This window comes from Schistocerca piceifrons, chromosome 1 (genome assembly GCF_021461385.2).
Source record: "Schistocerca piceifrons isolate TAMUIC-IGC-003096 chromosome 1, iqSchPice1.1, whole genome shotgun sequence".
Lineage (NCBI taxonomy): Eukaryota > Metazoa > Arthropoda > Insecta > Orthoptera > Acrididae > Schistocerca > Schistocerca piceifrons.
The window spans coordinates 1,210,545,725-1,210,564,779 of record NC_060138.1 but is presented as its reverse complement, the minus strand read 5'-3'; the positions used below and the strand labels follow the sequence as shown (position 1 = coordinate 1,210,564,779).

Here is a 19,055-nt window from a genome sequence, read left to right as displayed (position 1 = left end):
GTGGTAAGGTAATGACCATGGTTCTCTCTTCTAAACATCAATACTTTTATTACACGACAAACGTACAGGTCGAAGACTAGGCGGGAACTGAGGTCCTGGAAGTATACAAAAATAAAGATCAACTCGAAGACATAATACACATATGATGTTTTGGCCCATCAATCCATGGATTGACGCCACATAGGCACCCCCCCTGCAGTATGGAGTATGTACCCGAAGGTGAGGGGGGGGGGGGGGTTGGCGAGAGTTTAAGTGGGTTACAGTGAGTTCCTCTGCATTTAACGGCATGGGCCGTGTGGGAGGAGAGCGTGGAGCATGTGGTGTCACCGCCAGACACCACACTTGCTAGGTGGTAGCTTAAATCGGCCGCGGTCCATTTAGTACATGTCGGACCCGCGTGTCGCCACTGTGTGATCGCAGACCGAGCGCCACCACAAGGCAGGTCTCGAGATACGGGATAGCACTCGCCCCAGTTGTACGACGACTTTGCTAGCGACTACACTGATGAAGCCTTTCTCTCATTTGCCGAGAGACAGTTGGAATAGCCTTCAGCTAAGTCCATGGCTACGACCTAGCAAGGCGCCATTAGCCTTACATAGTTGGATAGTTATCGTATGAAATGTCTCATCAAGACTGCTGTATTCACATCAAAGAATAAAAGATAAGTATCCGAGGAGCTGCATACTTTTCTTATGAGAATTCACTACTTATCCTGTTCCAGAATTCACGCCCGTCTGCGTTAGATAGCTTCCATTTCGGCCTCCTCTATCTACAAGGTGTTGGCACATTTGCCAACACATCAGAGCAAATCCTGGAATGCTGATGCTGAAGTCTTGAAGCGTCGTCGGGGGTCGTAGTCGTCAGCCGGTGCATGAGCGCTGGTATGGAAGGGTGTCGTTGGCAGGGAACCTAATGATCACCTTTCCACTTGGTCTAACTTAAGCACATAGGATGCCACACATAGCACTTCGAGAGATTTTGAAACGCTTCACTACACGTTGTGACACACCAACTACACACGAATCGTCACACACAAGCAGCACTACTGCAGTATCACCACTAACGACGACAGATAAACCACAAATGTCATTAGGATGAACATAGGTAGAGAGCTCGTAAGTGGCACCTGCTAACGGAGAGGTATGCTGAGCCAGTGGGGTGGGGAAACCGTAGCACGGTGAGGGCGGTGTGCTGTGAGTAGAGAGGTGAGTGTCAGATGGCGAGGTCTGAGTGGGCGTGGCAGGAACCTGTGGGCTGTACCGGTTAGTAGAGTGGCGCGGTGTGTTGTCGCACGAAGATGGAACTGTTATATTAGAGCCCTGTGACTGGGGCCTCTGCTATGGGAGCCGGGAGGCGGAAAACCCCGGAATGAGTGTGGGCTCATTGACAGGGCCTGTGTAGGCGTGAGTTTACTCGAATCATGAGCAGAGGAAGAAGGCCGAGAGTGGCCAGAGAGCATGGTCTCTTCAGTGGTGGGTGAGGTAGGGGAAAACTCGACGCAAGCAGGTTGAACCCTGTTGAGGGAGACAGTAGTTACTGAGCCCTTAACTACGATGTCCATTGTTTTACTGGTTCGTTTGACAATTCTGTACAGGCCTGTGTAAGGGGGCTGTAATGGGGCTTTTACAGTGTCATTACAAAGGAACACAAATTCACAAGTGTCGAGCACCTTGGGAACATATGTGTGCGGCAGAGTGTGGCTGGAAGGAGGTGGGGGTTGAAGCTTGTTACAGTGTAGCCTCACCCGTTCTACCAAGGACGGCAGTTCGGATGGTTTGGCGACTGGAGTAGGAGCAACAAGTTCACCTGGCAGTGTAAGGGACTGGCCGTAGACGAACTTGGCCACTGAGCCTTTAAGGTCTTCTTTGAAAGTGGTCTGCAAACCGAGTAAGACGATGGCAGGGCTTCCATCTAAAGGAGGCCGTGGCAACATAGGGCTGTCTTAAGTGTCCTATGTCAACGTTCCACGAGGCCATTGCTGTGGGGGTGGTATGCTGTTGAATGAATTTTCTTGATGCTGCACAGCCTACATAGTTCAGAAAACAAGGCAGACTCAAATTGATGGCCTTGGTCGGTCGTCAAGTAAACAACAGGGCAGCCAAAGCATGAAATCCAAGTGTCTATGAAGGATCATGCCACTGATTCGGATGTAATATTGGGTAGCAGGGCAGCTTCCAACCATCGAGAGGTTCTGTCTATAATAGATAGCACGTATCTGTAACCCTCGGAGGGGGTGAGGGGGCCCACCAAGTCGATGTGAATGTGCTGGAAGCGACTGGGAGGAGCGGTTAAGCTGCCTAGTGGGGACGATGTGTGCCGCGAAACTTTATTTTGTTGGCACAGAATGCAGGCACGGGCCCAGGCTTGGCAGTCGTGACTCATGTCACGCCAGACGAAGCGCTCTGAAATAAGTCTGGTAGAGGCTCTCACATCTGGATGAGCTAGGTTGTGTAATTTGTCGAACACTTGTCTCTGTAGAGGTTTGGGTATAAAGGGACACAGCATACCAGTTGATTCATCACACCAAACCTCGCCTATGACACCGGGAAAGGTGGGCCACACAGGTTTGAGTGACGAGCTGTGATCGGAAATAAGGTCCATAGTGTCTGTGTCAGCAGACTGCAGCTGAGGCAAGTTAGAGAAGTCTGTCAGAGATGTGAGAGTGCCGACACGAGACAAAAAATCTGGGACCACATTATCTGCACCCCTGATGTATCGTATGTCAGAGGTAAATTGCAATATAAAGTCCAAATGATGGAAGCGTCTAGGTGGAGGGTCAGTCGGGGGGTTCTTTACAGCAGTAACCAAAGGTTTATGGTGGGTTAAAATGTAGAAGTCCCTACCCTCAACCTCGGCACGAAAGTGTTTCACAGCCTCATAAACTGCCAAGAGCTCCCTATCAAATGCTGAGTACTTGTTTTGAGCACCCTTGAGCTTCTTAGAAAAGAACTGCAAAGGAGAGGTAGTATCTCCGACGGTTTGGCTGAGGACAGCACCTACTGCGGTATCACTGGCATCCGCGGTAATAAAAAATGTAGCGTGCAAATGCGGATGGGCAACAGTCACTGCGTTTGCTAGTAGGTGCTTCAGTTTGTCAAAAGCTTGTTCCATGGCAGGGGTCCAGGGGACCGGGTGGATACCGGTCGTATTTTTGCCAGCAAGGGTGTCTGTTAGGGGAGCCTGAACTTTGGCTGCGGCAAGCAAGTGCTCCCAATAATAGTTAACTGTTCCGATGAACCTGCACATCTCCTTAAACGAGTGAGGGTGTGGCAAATCCAAAACAGGTTTGATTTTATCCTCGGGAGGAGTGAGGCCCTTAGCTGACACGATGTAGCCCAAGAATCTTACCGAAGTCTGGTACAACTGGAGCTTCTTATTATTCAGTTCAACACCGGCAGTGGTAAGAGTGTCTTTAACAATCTGCAAATGTTCCTTATTCTTTTGCAAAGTAGGACTGAAAATAAGAATGTTGTCCAAGTAAACGAAACAAAAATCCAGATGAAACAACACCTTGTTTATGAATCTCTGCCAAGTTTGTGCAGTGTTGTGGATGCCAAAGGGCATGAACTGGTACTGGAAAAGACCGAAAGGTGTTGTAACAGCTGTCTTTTCAATATCCTCTGGTGCCATCGGAATGTGATGATAGGCCCTCTTACAGTCCACTACTGAGAAATATTTGGCACCTGTAAGAGCATGTTTAAAATCTGCGACATTAGGATGATAGTACGAGAGTTCAACTTACTATAGTCGCCAACCATACGCCAGGTGCTGTCGCTTTTTGTGACGAAGTGTATAGGCGAGGCCCAGCACCTGGTAGATGGCTCGATGTTAAGAGATCGTCTATTTGTTCGCGAGCCACTTTCATGAGTTCTGGCTTGAGATGGCGTGGTCGGCAAGAGATAGGCGGTCCATCTTGCAAGCGAAGTTTGTGGGCAGTGCCAACTGTAACCATGGAAACGTGCATCACGGTACACGAGGCGACGGTCTGTGGTATAGTGTGTGCAGCGGCCGCTAGGCTGGGTTGTGGCGCGGACGGTGAAAGTTTGCATAAGTGCCAACTGTTGGGTGGCTGGGAGTGACAAACAAGTGAGCTACAAGAAACAAGGTTGGTACACTGTTTATTAGTAACAGAAGTTGCCGCTGTCAAGCTTGGTGGTGGTAGCGGGCACGAATGAACAGCTGATGCCAGTAAATCAAAAACATTAACCTGCACCTGGTAAGTTAGCTGCCCAAGCAATGAAGGGGATGAATGTGGGCTCAAATTAACACAGTTAGAGCTGGCGGGAGTGCAGGCACTGTACAATTTATGTGGCACATGGTAACAAATTCACCCGGGCGTGAGAACACTGTAGTTGCACCGACTAACGTTGTGTGTTGCCGGGGCGTCGTCTGCTGCAAGCTGCTGCCATGCCGAAGATAACTCATTACTTAAGTCGTTGAGGCGATGGCGTAGCTCAAGTTGTTCCAAGTGCAGGCGTGTAGACTCGACACACTCTGTGAGCCACTTATTTGTCCATGACAAGAGCTCGGAGGAGGGGTTATTACACTTCCTAGCCAGGTGGACCTGCTTAGCAGTACTATTGACACTCAACGAAGCACACGGGATGTGTCCCTGCGTAGGGTGGTAGAACACTGTATTCTTGACGAGGTCAGGCCACAGTTTGTGGTGTCATAGAAAGTCGATGCCCAAAATGGGATCGTCAGTGTCAGCCACCAGGAAAGATCACTTCAGGTTGCACTCGGGCGAGAGGGACACTGCACATGAAGTAGAAGCTAAGCATGACAAACTAGATGAGTTTATAGTACGTAGGACAGTTTTGTGTAATCAGATCTTTTCGGTAGCAAGACAAGATGGAAGTAGGGAAACATCTGCACCCCTGTCGATGAGAAAGTTTGTGCCAGAGTTCAAGTCGAGGACATAGACTCGCACATTCGAAGCATTAGTGTCGGACACAGAATGGAGCGTGGGGCGGCGCCTGTTGTTTACATCGCAGGAGGTGGCGCCGCTGCCTACCTGTGGTTGACGTTTGGGTAGGAGCATGGCAGTTTACAATTGCGTGCTTGTTCCCAGAATTTTGCATTGAAGAAACAGTATTTATGGGCGGTCATCTGCTTCTGCGAGTGGTCAGATGGCGGCGGCCCAGAATCTTCCACAGAGTCAGATGTGCTGTTGTTGTGCGGACGTGAAGGTGCCAGTAGTTCAGCGAGCTTGACAGACTTAGGTTTAGTGGGGAGTCCACGTTGGGGCTCTGGTCGTGGTTGGAAACTGGCGTAGCTGCCGGACTGCTGGTCACGGCATTTACGTAGTAGGGCGGAGTAAGCTCGGTCAGCAGCACACAAGTGTTCGCTATTTGGTCTATCTTCGTAGGCGGAGATGGCCGTTTGGACAGACAGAGGCAGCTTTTCTGTCCAAATCTGGGTGAGTGTGGCGTCTGGCATGTCGCATTCACCGACAAGAAGTCGAAGGCATCGCCACAGCTGGGACGGAGATCTGTCGCCGAGGCATTCTTCATACACGAGCTGTCGGATGTTTTCTCTTCTTGTCTCAGAGACACATTCCAGTATTGCTTGTTTAGCTGTAGCGTACTTCTCGTTCGGAGGAGGTGACTTAACCATGTCATAAATTAAGTCGACACAGTCGTGGAGGTAGTTCGTGAGGCATGTGAAACGGGCGTTGTCATCAACAGCACAGACACTGAAAGTTTGCTTGACCAGGTTGAACCAGAATTTCGGGTGGGCAGGCTTGAATGCTGGAAGATTCGGTAGATTCGACAAACTGGCGGTCGAAGAATGCGGGCAGCCGCTCGTGGACGCAGGAGTAGGCAAGTCAAAGTTAACTCTGCGTCGTGAGGGCGGTAGAGAGTGGATGTTGCGGCGGAAGATTAAAGTAGTCACAGCAGTCTCGACAGGTTATTATCCAATTGGTCCTCCACATCTGCAGCAAAATTGTCCATCACAGAGTCACTGATGAGCTCGGTGGAACCTGACGTGCTCAAATTACTGCACTGATGAGCACTCAGAGTAACAGGTTGGCGAATGTCATTCACATAGTGTGCAACCGGTGCGGAGTGATACACACGTGGAGCTTGCACGGTCAAAAAGGCATCCTATTGTGGTACATTATGAAAACTATGCTCCCCACTATTTACAGTAATTGCATTAATGTTTGGTATCAGTGTGTAGTGGTTTCTTGTACTGCTGTGCGGCGAAAACTGAAGCACTTCGGGGTTAACAAAGCTGGAGTCGGAGATCGCTGGCGTCATGTTCAAAACCACTGCACCTGACGAGGGCCCCAGGTTCTCGAGGCTATAGGACTGCAGAAATTCACGTTGGGCACCGACTGCAGCTGGCGTGCTTGAATTTAGTTGCTGTTGCTGGTGAAAACCGGGCGGCGGTGGCGTGTTGTAGAAGGCCATTGTGTAGCGGACAAAGGTCCACGCGGAAGCCAGCACAGTAGTCACTTTGTACTCGGTTTGACAGATTATTCGAACTTCGGGGTCACCACTAAAGGAGATATAAAGGTGGTAAGGTAATGACCATGGTTCACTCTTCTAATCATCAATACTTTTATTACACGACGAACATACAGGTTGAAGACTATGCAGGAACTGAGGTCCCGGAAGTATACAAAAACAAAGATCAACTCGAAGACATAATACACATATGATGTTTTGGCCTATCGATCCGTGGATCAGCGCCACATATTCATCTCATAATATACAGTTACAAATCAAAGATTTTTGTACTGGAGACATGCCAAATTTGTTTTGAAAAAATAAGGTTATAATAACTAACATATTTAAGCAGGCATTTCTGAATTTTTAGATATGAACAATTAACAAGAACATGTATAACACATGGTAATTTTGCAACTTGCAATACAATTTATACAATATATTAACATTTTAGTATACAATACACAATCTTTATTCTTTTTTTTTCTTTTCACATTGCCAAACTAACCTGCATGAATTCTTCAATCGAATAATAACATTTTTCCAATAGTGCATTAAATAACGATCTTTTTAGTGGGTCAAACTCCATATTTATCAGATTTGTGTTATTTAATTTATTGTAAATTCTTAATCTCATGTACAATGGTGTTTGAGTGTAAAATTTTAAATAATGAGAGGGAAGATTGAAACTGTATCTGTGACAGGTACTTAATTGTGGTTGAAAAGAAAATTGACAAGTGAGTTTTGATTTTTATATATGAATATAAAAATTTCGTAGATGTACAGAGAAGGAATGGTTAGTATTTTTAATTTTCAAAATAATGTGCAACATTATGTTCCTTTTTAGACTAAACACATGTTTCTTATGATTTTCTTTTGAAGAGTAAGTAATCTCGGGCTGTTCATTGAGTTTCCCCAGAAATTTATTCCGTAGTCTCAAAGTAGCTTTGATAGACCAGCTTCCTGGTGTCCATAAGGGTGGAACCAGATGAGACATTCATTGCATAAGCTAGGCTGTTTAGTTTGTTTGCTAAGTAGTCTACATGTGTTGTTTCCATGGCTCTTGGGTGTCCAGCCAGATGTGATCGTCGAAGTCCCATGATATTTTGACGAATAACCTTTCCATCATCATCAGCTGGTTTTGACGGAATGGTCAGTCTGCTCATTGTCGGTGTTATTTATGTCCATCAGTCAGGCCTCGATTCCCTGTGTCAATGGTCCGATTGCAGTCGCCGACATTCCGATTGCAAGCGCCGACGCTTCAGTTGCAGCCGCCGACAAACCATTTGCGAGCACCAACCCAGGTCCGTGCCATCCCTGGCATCAAGCTGGGTGGTGGAAGATCCAGAATCCCTTGGACTGTCCGCGGTGGCTGTCGTGGCAGGATCTTGTGTCCACTTGAAGCGTGACTCCTTGATGGAGCTAAGTAATCATTTCCATGCCTTGCTGAGTTGAAAACCTCTGACAGTTACACAAATTTCCTGCAAAATACTAACGCAAATTATTTACAGATGAATGGAAAAACTAGTAGAAGCTGACCTCAGGGAAGATCAGTTTGGATTCCGTAGAAATGTTGGAACACGTGAGGCAATACTGACCTTATGACTTATCTTAGAAGAAAGATTAAGCAAAGGCAAACCTATGTTTCTAACATTTGTAGACTTAGAGAAAGCTTTCGACAATGTTGACTGGAATACTCTCTTTCAAATTCTAAAGGTGGCAGGGGTAAAGTACAGGGAGCGAAAGGCTATTTACAATTTGTACAGAAACCAGATGGCAGTTATAAGAGTCGAGGGACATGAAAGGGAAGCAGTGGTTGCGAAGGGAGTAAGACAGGGTTGTAGCCTCTCCCCAATGTTATTCAATCTGTATATTGAGCAAGCAGTAAAGAAAACAAAAGAAAAATTTGGAGTAGGTATTCAAATCCAGGGAGAAGAAATGAAAACTTTGAGATTCGCCAATGACATTGTAATTCTGTCAGAGACAGCAAAGGACTTGGAAGAGCAGTTGAATGGAATGGACAGTGTCTTGAAAGGAGGATATAAGATGAACATCAACAAAAGCAAAACAAGGATAATGGAATGTAGTCAAATTAAGTCGGGTGATGCTGAGGAAATTACATTAGGAAATGAGACACTTAAAGTAGTAAAGGAGTTTTGCTATTTGGGGAGCAAAATAACTGATGATGGTCGAAGTAGAGAGGATATAAAATGTAGACTGGCAATGGCAAGGAAAGTGTTTCTGAAGAAGAGAAATTTGTTAACATCGAGTATAGATAAGTGTCAGGAAGTCGTTTCTGAAAGTATTTGTATGGAGTGTAGCGATGTGCGGAAGTGAAACATGGACAATAAATAGTTTGGACAAGGAGAGAATGGAAGCTTTCGAAATGTGGTGCTACAGAAGAATGCTGAAGATTAGGTGGGTAGATCACATAACTAATGAGGAGGTATTGAATAGGATTGGGGAGAAGAGAAGTTTGTGGCACAACTTGATTAGAAGAAGGGATCGGTTGGTAGGACATGTCCTGAGGCATCAAGGGATCACAAATTTAGCATTGGAGGGCAGCGTGGAGGGTAAAAATCATAGAGGGAGACCAAGAGATGAATACACTAAGCAGATTCAGAAGGATGTAGGTTGCAGAAGGTACTGGGAGATGAAGGAGCTTGCACAGGATAGATTGGCATGGAGAGCTGCATCAAACCAGTCTCAGGACTGAAGACCACAACAACAACAACAACAACACGCAAATTTCAATGGCATCCTTGAAGATGCTGTCCCAGTAGAAGCTGGTGGGGGCCAGAATCTTGGTCTCTTCATATTTCGTGTTGTGACCAGTTTCCAAGCAGTGTTCTACCAGTGCTGATTTGTTGGGCTGGCCTGGGTGCATGTGGTGTTGTGTTCTTTGCAGCGGTCTCTGACTGTGCGATGGTGGCAACTCGAGGCATGTAAATATTAGTCTGTATGTGTAGGCTTGCGATACACGCTATGACCCAGTGTGCCATTTGATCTCCACTCTGCAAGCACATAAAGAAAGGGTAATTTCTTCCACCACCTGGCATGATGCCAGGGACAGCATGGACCTGGGTTGGCACCCGCAAACTGATTGTCAGTGGCCACAATCAAAGCATCGGCGCTCGCAATTGGAATGTCAATGGCTGCAATCGGACTGCCACCATCGGGAATTGAAGCCCAACTGATGGACATAAATAACACCGACAATGTGCAGACAGACTATTCCATCAGAACCACCTGCTGACGGCAGAAAGGTTATTTGCCGAAATATCGTGGTACTTCAACGATTGCATCTGTCTGGACATCCAAGAGCCCTGGAAACATCACATACACCAGGAAACCCACCGATCACATATCAAGTCTACTTGTGCCTTCCAGTTTAAATTTTTTTCAAGATCTGGACCTAGAAATTTTACATAACTTACTTCAGTAATTTCCTGATCACCATGCACTATATTTATGGGAGATGCTGATGTTATTTTAGCACGGAACTGCACCAATTGTGTTTTTGTGACATTGAGCTTTAATCCATTCTGGTGAAACCATAATTCTAGATTTCCCATCATATTTTACACAGTACCATTAATTTCTACTAAATTGCCATTTTCAATTAAAACCAAGGTGTCATCTGTGAATAAAATGGAGTCAACATCAATGTTTAAAGGTAAATCATTTACGTTCAACTTAAAAAGATAAGCCCTGTGGGACCACTGTACAAATCTTTTTCCCGTCCAAGAATGATTTTTTCCATTTGAATTTAGAATAACTCTGTTTTTTTCTGACAAATAGGATTTGAACCACTGTAATGCCCTGTCTACAATCCCATATCTGTCTAATTTGTCTAGAAGTAGTAAGTGACTGAATGAGTCAAAAGGTTAGCTCAAATCACAAAAAGTACCTGTGGCCTATTTACCCTTGTCTAAAGCAGAATTTATCTTTTCAGTGAATTGCCTGATAGCATTTATTGTATTTTTTCCCTTTTGAAATCCAAATTGATTTTTAACTATAATATCGGTTTCTGTAAGTAAGTTTTCAAGATGTTTTGCAACAATACTTTCTATCACATTAGCAAAAACTGGAAGCAGGGAAATGGGGCAGTAATTTCCCATGTCATCTGGTGAGCCTTTCTTGGACAATGGTCTTATTTCAGCATATTTGACCACATCCAGGAAATATAATTTTAGGCAATGGATGAGAAATGTTGATTGCTAGTTACGAGGAACGTTGGGAACCTGCGACACAGCACGTATTAAAAACTGATGCACATGACCAGTACCTGCACAAACTGTAAAAGCATCACCCAATACAAGAAATGGAAATGATTAATATGCATGTAAAGCATACAAGGCAAATAAGTAAGCCCCAGCACTTCAGATGCAAGATGAAACACTTGGAAAGTGTTCTAAGGAGCAATGGGTACTCCACTAGTTGCATAAGCAGTGTCACAAAATCTAATGTTAGGGCAAAGTGAGACATCAGAAGGACAAATTTACATCTACACCACATACATACCATACTGCGCAAGTCCCCATGCAGTGCAGGGTGGGGGTACCACATACCACCAGCAGTCATTTCCTTTCCCGTTCCCAAATAGAGCGAGTAAAACGTGACTGACTGTGTGTCTCCAGTTAGTCCTAATTTCTCTGATCTGATCTTCATGGTCCATATGCAAAATGTACACTGATGGCCACATAAAGCCTTTCTGCCATACATACCCAGAGTGACAGACAGCATTATCCCTATACTGCCCAAAATGATTTACAAACCAACCAAGAAGATAAACGACCATCCCAGATCATCAGTTGACAAAATAGACCCATTTGCAATTCAGGCATATACCACATACCCTGTACATGTGAAAAAGTGTATGTGGGAATGACTAGTAGTCCATCAAACCATGCACTAAGTGAGACTGCCCATATAATAAATTTTGCTAACATATAAGTTCTGCTGTGAAGAAGAGTTACTGTGCCTGCTTGTTCATGGAAGCCATAGAAATTCACAAGTATGGCATCTGCTTCAACAAGAAAGATGAAAGCCTTGAGATAAATAGATCTTGCATTCCCATGCTGCATCAAATGACGATCGCAGGTAGCAAGGGGAGAACCACAGAAGAAATGACCAAGGAAAGGATGTTGGAGTGACAGGTACATATAATCTCCAGCTGTGGGCTGTACTCCACTCTGCCATCATTAATGCAGGGTGAAACCTTGACAATGCTAGCCACTCACTCTCATGAAATTTGAGAAAATTTGTGAAACAAATGTCAGCTGAAGAACTCGAGGCAGAAGCCAACAGGCAATATATAAAAGTAGAACTAATTTGTCAACAAACAGATGCATTTAAGCAGTCTTTCTTCCAGTGTTAGTATGTGATTGGAATGGAAAGAAACTGCAATATTTAGTACCATGCTAAATACCCTCTGCCATGGCTATATGCTATACAGTGGTTTGCATAGTGTGTAGGTAGGTGATGTTATTACACAAGATTTCATCATGAAAAACTGCAAGCAATGTTGAATAAGTTAAGACTTACATTAACTGAAATAGACAACTGTTACAAAACTAGTTCTATACACTAACTAGTCCCTGGTTTTTGGCCCGACGCAGTTGAGGGGATGGGGTCAGAGGTGGGTGTGGAGCAGAGGCTAGAGGGTATTAAGAGGCTAGGAAGATTGCTGAACTGAATGTGTCTCAAGTACAGTTTTCATCCCTGTAGATCAAGGAAGCAGATATTAGGGGTGGAGGATATAAATGACATGGGTTATGAAGTCAGAACAGAAGTCAAGAAAGTTATGCTGAGCAGCACATTTGTATTCTACCCAGGACTTTACATTACCATCCAGGTTAAATGTGTGTGTGTGTGTGTGTGTGTGTGTGTGTGTGTGTTTATCTGCATAAGTCGTTTTATGTGATTTATTGCTTTTGGCTTTAACAAAAATGGTATTACATAGAGTATGTATAGAAATATTACAAAAGAAACAGCAATGGACTACTGATAAGTAACATCTCTATATTATGTCCAAGATTAGTTTTCATATTTTATTCTATTGCAGTAGAACTTTACTTTGTTGTTAGTTTTCATGATATTTACAGGTGACAAAATATATGCTATAGGAGGAAATGATGGAAGAAATCGCCTTAACTCAGTGGAAAGGTATGACCCTTCTTTGAATCAGTGGACAATGCTCCACGATATGCAGTGTGCCAGATCTGATGCAGGTGCAGCCACTCTCAATGATAAGGTACTCTCTAGCATGTGTCATGAGTCTCAGTGCAATTCAGAAAGCATGAAAGGCTGATATCTGTTAGAATGCCACACCTTCTGCCTGTACAGAAACAGAATGTAAATTGACTAAAATCTGATTAAAGATCAGTTTCATTCATTCATTCATTCACCCATCAGATCCCATCAAGAATGAGAACCTTCAGGGATGTGGATGATTCAATGTATCCATTAACATGAGACAAATACATAACAGAAACTTTATTCAGTATGAACAAGACACTGTCACTACACTTCCTACTGATTTGCACCCTTATTCCATCTACATGTATTTGAGTAAACTAATAAGAATGCTGCTGCTTGGAAAAAGCTACTGGCTTAATAATTTCATAATTATTTGATTACAGTGATATTTTTAAAGAAAATATTTGTACATCTATAAATGCTGAGTTCTGTGTATAGTACATTATTACTGTTATACAATTTCGACACTGTGACTTCCCACATAGCTAACAACTCTTTTCAATGCAAAACTAGATACTCAGATTATTTGTAGAAAAAGCAGCTAATGAGATATGTTTTTAGTTCACTTTTGAACTGGTAAGGATTTCCAGCTTCTTGCTTTGTATTAGGCAGGAGCTTGGTGAATATTTTCTCAACAAAGCACATATTCCATTCTGAACCCTGGACAAGAAAGCAAAATCTTCATGAAAATTACTTCTGTGTCTTGTGTTGTGACTGTGTATATCGCAATTTGGTTGAAACTTATTTCTATTATGAGCAAGAAAAACCATTAAGGAGTAAATGTATTGAGAAGTAGATATAAGACTTTGAGATGCTTAAGAAAAGTCTTCAGCAAGCTGTATGGTTATCTGCTTTACACAATATCCTTAGCACTTACTTCTGCTGAACAAACACTTTATTTACTTTAGGTGCACTGCCCAAGAGGATCATTTCATAAGGCAGCAGGAAGTGAAAATATGTTCATAGTAAGGTAACATTCTTCTCTTTAGATCAAGACAACTGGAGATTCTTCTGAGGGCATAACATACTGAACTGAGTTTGATTAATTGACCCTCGTATTGATTCCATTTGAACTTGTATCCAGCTAGACCCCAAGGAATTTTAAATACTGTGCTTCATTCCTTCAGTGTATGACCTCTGGCATTAAAAACTAATTATTGTTTCTTTGAAAATGCTTAACATGAATCTTTGTGATGTTAAGACTTAAACTGTTAACTGTGAATCACTTGTAGGCCTGTTCAGCTATTTACCTGAGACGCATCTGTTAGGGTTATGATTGGACCCTTGATTAGTACACCCTTTCATGTAACTGGAAGATCATTTATGTAGGTTAGATAAAAAGAGTACAATCATTACTAATCCCTGTCTCACTCCACATATTAGGTTCTCTCATCTGAAATTATTCTCATGGATATAGTCTGTTAATGAGACTCTGCTTCCTGTAATGAAGCCAGATTCCATCTTGCAAGAGAGATGCCATTAATGCCAAAAAAAATAGTTTGTCAACTAGAATTTTGTGATCCACATCATCAAAGTCTTTGGTAAGGTCACAGAATACACTTGCATGATAATTTTTCTTGTTTAGCTCTGTCAGTACTTCATTTGTGAGGTCTAGTATTGCTTTCTTTACTGAGAATCCTTTACAGAAGCCAAACTGAGATGCGGTTAACAAGTTCTGATCAGGTAAATGAACCAGTGTTCTATCATACGTCATTTTTTCAGATACTTATGAAAAGACTAGCAGGATTGATATGGTCTGAAGTTGGAGGTGGTTTGCATATCTCCAGTTTGGTAGACGAGCATCATTGCAGCATATGTAAGGCTGTCACAAAAGATGCTCCAAGTCATTGACTGACCACAAAAATAGCTTACAGGTAATCCTATCAACTCAGCACAAGATTTTAATATTCTGCTAGAAACCCTACAAATACCATCATAGCCAGCAAAACTACTACTTTTTAGTGACCTGATCAATCCCTTAATCTCCTTGGATGTTGCATTTCTGAAACTAATGTCTGTTTGTGCTGCTTGCATTGTCTCCACAAGTAAATGTAATGTGTCTGTATTCTAATGTTTATTACTGGGTGAAATGTTTGCAGCCACTGTGAGGAAGGATTCATTGAATTTCGTGGCAAATGACTTGAAAGTTTTCACCAGTTCTGTCAGAACTATTTTCTGAGGGCTCACTTTTATTTGGATTACTAGTTTTCTTTGTTTTCTTTTTGATAATGAATCAAATAGTGTTTGCCTTATTATTGGACTGTTTCATGTTTTAACATAGTATATGAGTTCTGCTTTTGTAATGGCAAGGTGGAGGATTCAACAATACTGAATGGAGTTTGTAATGGTAATGGAGTTTCAAATGTTGACTACTGCTCATTCTCTGAATTATGTAGAGTTCTCTCTTCCTAGCACAAGATACAGCACTTTAATCCCAGGATCCCAGGGGTTATTCACTCTTTATCGTTGCTTTTGTTCAATTTTTCCATATTTGTTTTAGAAGAAAAAAACTCAAAACAAATATACAGTCACACATTCACAAAACACACACACACACACACACACACACACACACACACACACACACACACATGGGTACTGTTGTCTCGGACAGTAAGGACCAATAGATAAATAATATCAAGCAGTCTTTATTCAGTGTGCTTGCCTACCACTTAATGCCTCCTCTAGGTGTTGAGCAGCATTCTATCCTTTCCGTATTGTCGTTATTCCATCCACGTGCTGAGCTGAGAGGTAACATGGTTGCCGCCCATGCAAATGGGTTCGGGTTTGATTCCCGGCCAGGTTGGAGATTTTCTCTGCTCTTGGACTGTGTGATTTTTTATCTCAGATGATTTTTCCACTGGTGTGTGTGTGTGTGTGTGTGTGTGTGTGTGTGTGTGTGTGTGTGTGTGTGTGTGTTGCTGTTAAAAGGCTTAACTATTTCAATTTGACCCCTGGTCATTCATTTCATAGTTTGACACACTGACTATTCAGCAGCGTACACAAGGGATATCTGGAAACTAAGGTTACAAGGTCGGTAGCTCCAACAGAGAATTTAGTTTTTCACAGTCAGTACCACTATTGTGTATAGTAGTGCACATTGAAATGAATAAGTGGTAACAGTCATCATTATTGTTCTGTCTGTCTGTGTGGTCATGATTAAAAATGAGCACTATGATTCTGTCTCCACCAAGTTCAAACTGCATGCTGTGATACACTACATGAATGCCAAGGGCACGAGCGCTGCAGCAGTGCATCATGAAATCATGTCAGTGTATGAGGACGAGATTCTCTCATGGCAACATGTAAAAAAATGGGTACAGAATTTCAGTTTCAGAAGAACAGAAATTCACAATGAAGAGAGAAGTGGACACCCATCCTTAGTAACTGATGAACTTGTGCAAAAACTTGAAGAGCATATTTGTTCTGATTTCTGTGTGACTATTGATGATTTGCACAAACTGTTGTTGAAGTTTTTTTAACCAGTGTTCTTGAAATAGTGAGTGATCCACTAAGATGTCATAAGGTGTGTGTGTAATGGGTTCTGAAGATACTTACAACAGAACAAAAAATCAACAGAGCAAGGCGTTGTGAGAGTTTCTTGGTCATTTTTTAAGTAACAGAGAGACTTTTCTCAACAGAAAAGTGATGAGAGATGAGTACATGGCTTTACCACCACACCTAAGAGAATAAGTGACAATCAGTAGAGTGGCACTACACTCATTCCCCTTCAACAAAAATTCAAAACTCAGGAATCAGCTTAAGTCATGGAAACCTTTTTCTGGGACAAAAAAAGTGTTCTCCTTATAGAATTCTCGACAAGAGACAAAACAATCAACTCATCATGATACTGTGAGATCCTCGACAAATGGATGGAAATGCCGTGGAATGTTGATGAGGGCAGTCTGTCCCCTTCTTAATGGTGCTAGGCCACACTCCACTCAAACAACACAAGAGTTGCTAATCTCATTTCATTGGAATCCTTTAAACCACCTCTCTCACAATCCTGATCTTGTGCCTTGCGACTATCATGTATTTCTAAAATTGCTAAGTCTGCTGGTGGGGATACTAAATCCCTCCCCACTGAGAAGGCCACTTAAGGCTAAAAATGGCCAGGCTTTGGCTGAAACCACCAGCACAGAAATAGAGAGGGCACCAGGGAATCCGTCAGTGTATCAACCACCAATGGAGGCAATGCTCACACTGCTGGTTCCTCTGATAGGGCAAGGAGGAGGTCCAACAGCAGCAGTGGAGGTGAGACCACCTCCATCAACAAAGGGAGGGGGGGAGGTGGAAGGGGAGGAGGGGGGCGGATCGGAATCCACGGGCTCCACATCAGCAGGTGCAGGTACAAGCCCACTGTGTCCCATGGCTGCAGGTGAAAGGAGGATAGAAAAGAGTGCAGAAGGTGCACCAATAGAGAAGCAAGCCACTTCAAGTGGGAACTTGCACCCAGGACAATGTCATGACCAACCGTGCCACGCAACAGACCAGAAGACTGATGTGGTGATGTTCCAGCATGGTGCAGGTTCAACTGAATTATGGGTCAGCTGCTCCCTACCAACAGCCACTATAAATAACCACCAATTGTTCTGGACCACTACGACATCCAGCAGCCATCCCTGCCACCAGCCAGAGGACTGGGCCCAAATGGCAGCCCCAGGAGGAAAATGCAGTGGGCCACAGTGATCTGTGCCATGTGACTAATGGTGCAACAAATTCATCAAACTCGTGTCTGGCATCCATGCAAATGTTCCACCAGACTGCACCCATTGACAGTCATCACCCGGTACATAGCCAGAAAACTCGACAATGCTTCATGGGAAGAGGTGGATACTGACTTCTTCATTTGGGTTTTGAATGTGTACATGAAGTGCTCCATCTCAGGGATAGAAGTCAGGTGAAATGATATGATAATCAGATTCTGGATACCATTATGAATGCAAAAGTCTTCAAACTCCCTCAATACAAATCGCCTACTATAATCTGACATGAGGGTCCTGCAGGATCCCACAGTGGCAAATATATTTGACAGCCCATGGCCACTGGCAGTGGAGGACTGCTTGGTCATGTGTGAGAAACTGGACAATGTGTCAGCCAGCAACCATCACCTCCAGCCCAAAAATGAACTCACAAAATCAATGTGCACCGTGTCCCAAAGGTGATACAGGATCAGCCCAGGAGAAAACTGGCATGGCGGTGCAACCTGGTTCTGTGCATGAGCACCATAACCCCACATCAGATGAGCAATGTCACAATTAATCATAGGCTGGTAGACATGATGCCTTGCCATTGCTTTCATATGAGCCGTACCCTAAGGGATGCATGTGGCAACTGAAGAATGTGAGGGTGCAAAGCCAGGGGGGACAATCACTTAACAGCACTTGTCCTCCATGGCAAGCATGAGTACCCCCTTGACAATGTTGAGACAGTCATGTAGGAGAAAAGACAGACACCACACTAGACCCACACACAAAGAGACATATTGCAGCCAGTCCATCTGCATCACTGAAACAATTTTCCAAATAAGCTGGTGAGCAGCCAGTGTGGTTGTGACCTCTTGTGCTGTCCTTAACACATTCTCATGCTCTTTGAGAGTTGCTTTCCATTAGAACATTCTAAATGAGGTACTAGCAGTAATAGACAGCCTGGGTGGCTGACTAGTGGGATAAGGATATCTTGTAGAACAAAGTGGGAATTATATCAAAACGTTTGAAGCAGCCACAATCAAGCTACAGTAGCCCATTACAAACAGTATTGTAAGGTGCTTAAAAATGTTATTAGGAAGGCAAAGAGTATGTGGCATGCAAATAGAATACAATCAAAACCATATGGTCAGTTGTGAAGGAAGTGTCTGGTCAGCAGCACAAGGTCGATGATACAAAGTCAGTTTGCAGTAAAAATATTTCTGTTACCAATAAATCAGGAATATGTACAGTATTTAACAATCATTCTCTGAGCATTGCTGGTGAATTAAATAAAAATTTAGTTTCTACAGTGAATCATATAACTTACTTGGCAAATGCCTTTCCAAGACTGATGTCTGAAATACTCCTCTGTGATACTGACAAGGGGGAGATTTAGTCAATAATTAAATCACTAAAGACTAAGGACTCTCATGGATATGATGGAGTGCCTAGCAGAATATTAAAGTACTGTGCCGCACATGTTAGCCCTGTACTTACCCATATTTGTCAATTTTCCTTTTTTTTAGATCAGTTTAGTGAACGATTAAAGCACTCAGTAGTAAAGTCGCTTTATAAAAAGGGAGAAAAGGATAAGGTAGACAATTTTAGGCCTATTTCTATGCCATCAGTGTTTGCTAAAGTTATTGAAAAG

At 43.3% G+C, this 19,055-nt stretch overlaps 1 protein-coding gene across 1 annotated transcript in view; it reads left to right on the top strand.

The window, feature by feature from the left end:
* LOC124779449 (kelch-like protein 10) overlaps positions 1-19,055 on the top strand; it is a 139,341-nt gene that overhangs the window by 65,742 nt on the left and 54,544 nt on the right. Inside the window, exon 4 of the mRNA XM_047253712.1 lies at positions 12,563-12,711. Coding sequence (XP_047109668.1) covers positions 12,563-12,711 — 149 coding nt within the window. The remainder of the gene's footprint in view (positions 1-12,562; positions 12,712-19,055) is intronic.